At 30.3% G+C, this 3,576-nt stretch overlaps 1 protein-coding gene across 1 annotated transcript; it reads left to right on the forward strand.

The window, feature by feature from the left end:
• The first annotated feature begins 960 nt into the window (after nt 1–960).
• LOC112743800 (uncharacterized) lies at nt 961–2,889 on the forward strand. The gene is made up of 2 exons (XM_025793146.3): nt 961–1,654; nt 2,451–2,889. Exons 1-2 carry the CDS (start codon nt 1,198–1,200, stop codon nt 2,690–2,692), a joined length of 699 nt encoding a protein of 232 aa, XP_025648931.1. The 5' UTR covers nt 961–1,197; the 3' UTR covers nt 2,693–2,889.
• Nucleotides 2,890–3,576: the final 687 nt, after the last annotated feature.

A 3,576-nucleotide genomic window follows, 5' to 3' on the forward strand; every position in this document is an offset into this window, starting at 1 on the left:
CATCACGAGAATTAAATTTATGTACCATCAATGCGTGACGGAATACTGTGCTGGGATGCTTGATATACACTATTTTTTCCCCCTTATTTCTTTGGAAAAATTATAAGAGTAGGACCAAGTTAGTAGAAGTCAATAAAATTGTCAAATAATTGGAGGGGCCATAATAAATCTACCCCACGCTCCCATGAAATATTTGCATGTGAATGAGCATTTCCCAATTTATATTAGCATCCGGATCATGTGGTCTCCATATGTCTAGTCTAGAGCAAAATCCTACTTAGAAAGTGCCATTCACGAGCCTTATTTCACTACATCCCTCCATTATTGAATCATAAGCAAAACTATGACCCTTATCTTTAAGTTGTTCACAAAATACCCTAAAATTGTTTACCAGAAAAAAAAAAGGTTATATATTTCCTTTCAATGTTATAGTGTGAAAATTCTTGCATATACCTTTTAGAGTCATTTCATATTCAATAATATTTATACCTACTACTATTTTATTTTTCATATAAATTTTTTTAAAATATGATAAATTCTCGAAAAATATTCTTCTAATTAATTGTATTTTTATCTTCTAAAATAAGAAATGCGTTTCAATTTAAAATGTCGTATGTCGTATCATCTTCTATGGAAGATGAATACACCACAATGATCTTTAACAACAAATTTAAAATCTTATTATATTTTTATTTATTTTATATATTTTTTGGTCTGATATATATCCGAAGGAAGAAAATTTATATATACCAGTACCATAGGAGATTTAAGATTTTTTTCTTTGAATTCTTATCTGGCTGGAAAATTGAAAGAATAGTAATTAATCCTACTATAGTACTAGGGAACCTTCTAAGTTCTAACAAATTTAAGCTTTTAATGATTACAAATATAAAAGTAAATAATTATACAATATTTTTAAACCATACAATGAATATATTCTAAGTTCTAACTTGTAAGAACGTAATACTGGAATAGTATTCCACGTCAGAGGAGAGAAGTCTAGCTTGTACTCTCTATGTTATATGCCATCCCCACCATCATTATTATCTCTCTTCTCTCTTACACACACACACACACACACACATAAACATAGACTATAAGAGCAACACCAATTATTATGAGCAGTTGAGCACCGTCAAATGATAGCTTAATTATTGTTGGTTACATTACATAGAGTCACACTCAAATCAAATTGAGATGGGTGGCAGTGTTAGTAAGAGTACTAGGAAGAGGAGATTCTCAGAAAAATATGTAACGAATTTGAAGGAGAAAGTGATGGTTCTCCAAGAAGAGATAAAGGACGTGATGTATGAGAGGGAGAAGGAGAGTAGGAGCTACGAGAGAGAGATAATGGTGTTCACTTTCAAGGAGGCAGATTGGAAACAAGAAGGGAAAAGAATGAGGGAGGAAGTGAAGATGCTAAGGAAGATGGTTGAGGAGAAAGAAGAGAGGATAAGAGATTTGGAAGAGAAGAGTAAGAAGGGTAGTAGAAGTAGTAGTGATGAGAAAGAGTGGGAGCAAATGGAGACAAAGCTATTAGTTGAACAGATGAAAGAAGAGAGAGTAAGAAGAGATGAAGCTGTTGAGAAGTGGAAGCATCTCTATCTTGCTATCAAGACTGAGCTTGATGACCTCATTCACAGGACATATCATGGTATAATCTCCCTTCCCCTCTCACTCCATTTTCTTCACTCAATTATTTACCAAAAAAATATTTATTTTCTATCTTCCTTTTTACATTACTCAAGTCCAAATTTTTGGTCCTTGTTTCTCAATTCCGAACGTTGATAATCACGAATAATTTGAAATGATTTATTTTTTTACCTGAATAAAAAACTTAGTCCACCTCATTTTATAATTACTTACTTATCACTTTTGTGATGTTCTCATTTACCTTTTTCGTAAATATTTTTAATAATAATCACGTTTGATGTAACCACAAGTGTAATATATATACACAAAAGAATTATATATGTATTTATAAAATATATAATGGATAATTTAGTGAATGATTTTTAGTGTTTATTTGTTTTAATAATAAATCTGTGTGAAAAAATCACTCTTGTTGCATGATATATATAAAAACTCTAATTTTTGTTATGTTCACATATTATTTGTTATCATCAGATTTAAACTTTAAGAAGATTATCAGACGACGAATAAAAGAACATAAAAAGAAACTTTTCTTTTTTTTTATAAGAAAAAAAGCAAAAATTGTAGGGCTCTAGCTTTTGATCATTTTGCGATGTTTCTATTTGATTTAGATTAGTATCCTCAGAAAAGTTGGCGCGGGTAGTAGTTTGGTGTTTGATTTTTACCTTTCAATATTAAAAATGAGTATGGTGCTATATTAATTATATAAAAGCTCGAGTTAAAATTCAGGTTGTGTTTTATTTTGTTATTATTTGGTTGAGCCTATTAATTAAATTTTGTTGCCTAATTGTGTGCAGGGGACGGTCTATATTGGAAGGCAGAGGAAAAGGAGATCCAAATGGAAACTATGAAGAAAGAACTTCAAGACAAGGAAGAAACAATCAAAGCATTAAAATCTCATCTCGATTCGTTGGAGCAAGAGAAGTACAAAAAGGAGAGGGAATTTGACTTGTTAAGGCAAAGCTTGAGGATCATGAATGGCAAGAAGTGTTCAGTTCATAAGAAAGAGAAGATCAAGAAAAGTAGATTGGGAACATGAAATTCAACTATATGGACCACAGGCTTACATGGACCACAAGGGTTATATCCAAAATTTAGGAGGTGGAGTACGCATGTAATTATATGGGGTTGCTTTTGTATCTTGCATATGCTTTTTTTTTTTTTTTTTGGGTAAATTATCATTTTAGCACTCGAAATATTTTAATTTTAATAACATAATTCTGAGTAACAGACAAATATTAGTAGATCCTAAAGGTTTGACAAAATTTACCAATTATGCAAAGTTTGTCAAATTTTTTCTGTTTTCTTCTGAAAAATGGGATAATTTTGTTAAACAATTGTCAAACTTTTATAATTTGTAAAATGCTAATGCCAATTTTATTTAGAAACTATTTTATCGAAATTAAAATTCTTTGACTGTCAAAATAGTGGTTTCTTATTTTATTTTTTTTTAAGAGATAAATGATAAGCAAGTCAATATTTCACATAAACAAAACAAGCTAGGTTTTTTCATAAACATTATTGAAATAGAACAAAGAAATTGAAGATAATCAATTTAGACATTTGGACTTGCTGAATGTGCCAAGTCTGGAGTAGCTAGTAAGTGGAAAAGGAACAAATTTGTCATTTATTTTTAGTTTCTCTCAAACAAATTCATTTCTAAAAGTTTTGTTCTACTTCTACTGCTACTTTTATTAGTCTCGAATCGCACGACTCCAAATTGTGAATAACATGATTTGATACGAGTCATTACGTCTGCAATTTGACTCGATAATTTAAATTTGATGATTGAGTTAATAAATTAGATATAGCAAATTGTGCGTCAAAAACGATTCAAAAAAAAAAAAAGAAAAGACCCGACTCGAGAAAAAAGACCCCTAAAAGAAGATTATAGAGAAGATGTTATACATGAATTTTGGGGAA

The sequence above is a fragment of the Arachis hypogaea genome, chromosome 2 (assembly GCF_003086295.3).
Source record: "Arachis hypogaea cultivar Tifrunner chromosome 2, arahy.Tifrunner.gnm2.J5K5, whole genome shotgun sequence".
In the NCBI taxonomy this organism is placed as follows: Eukaryota; Viridiplantae; Streptophyta; class Magnoliopsida; order Fabales; family Fabaceae; genus Arachis; species Arachis hypogaea.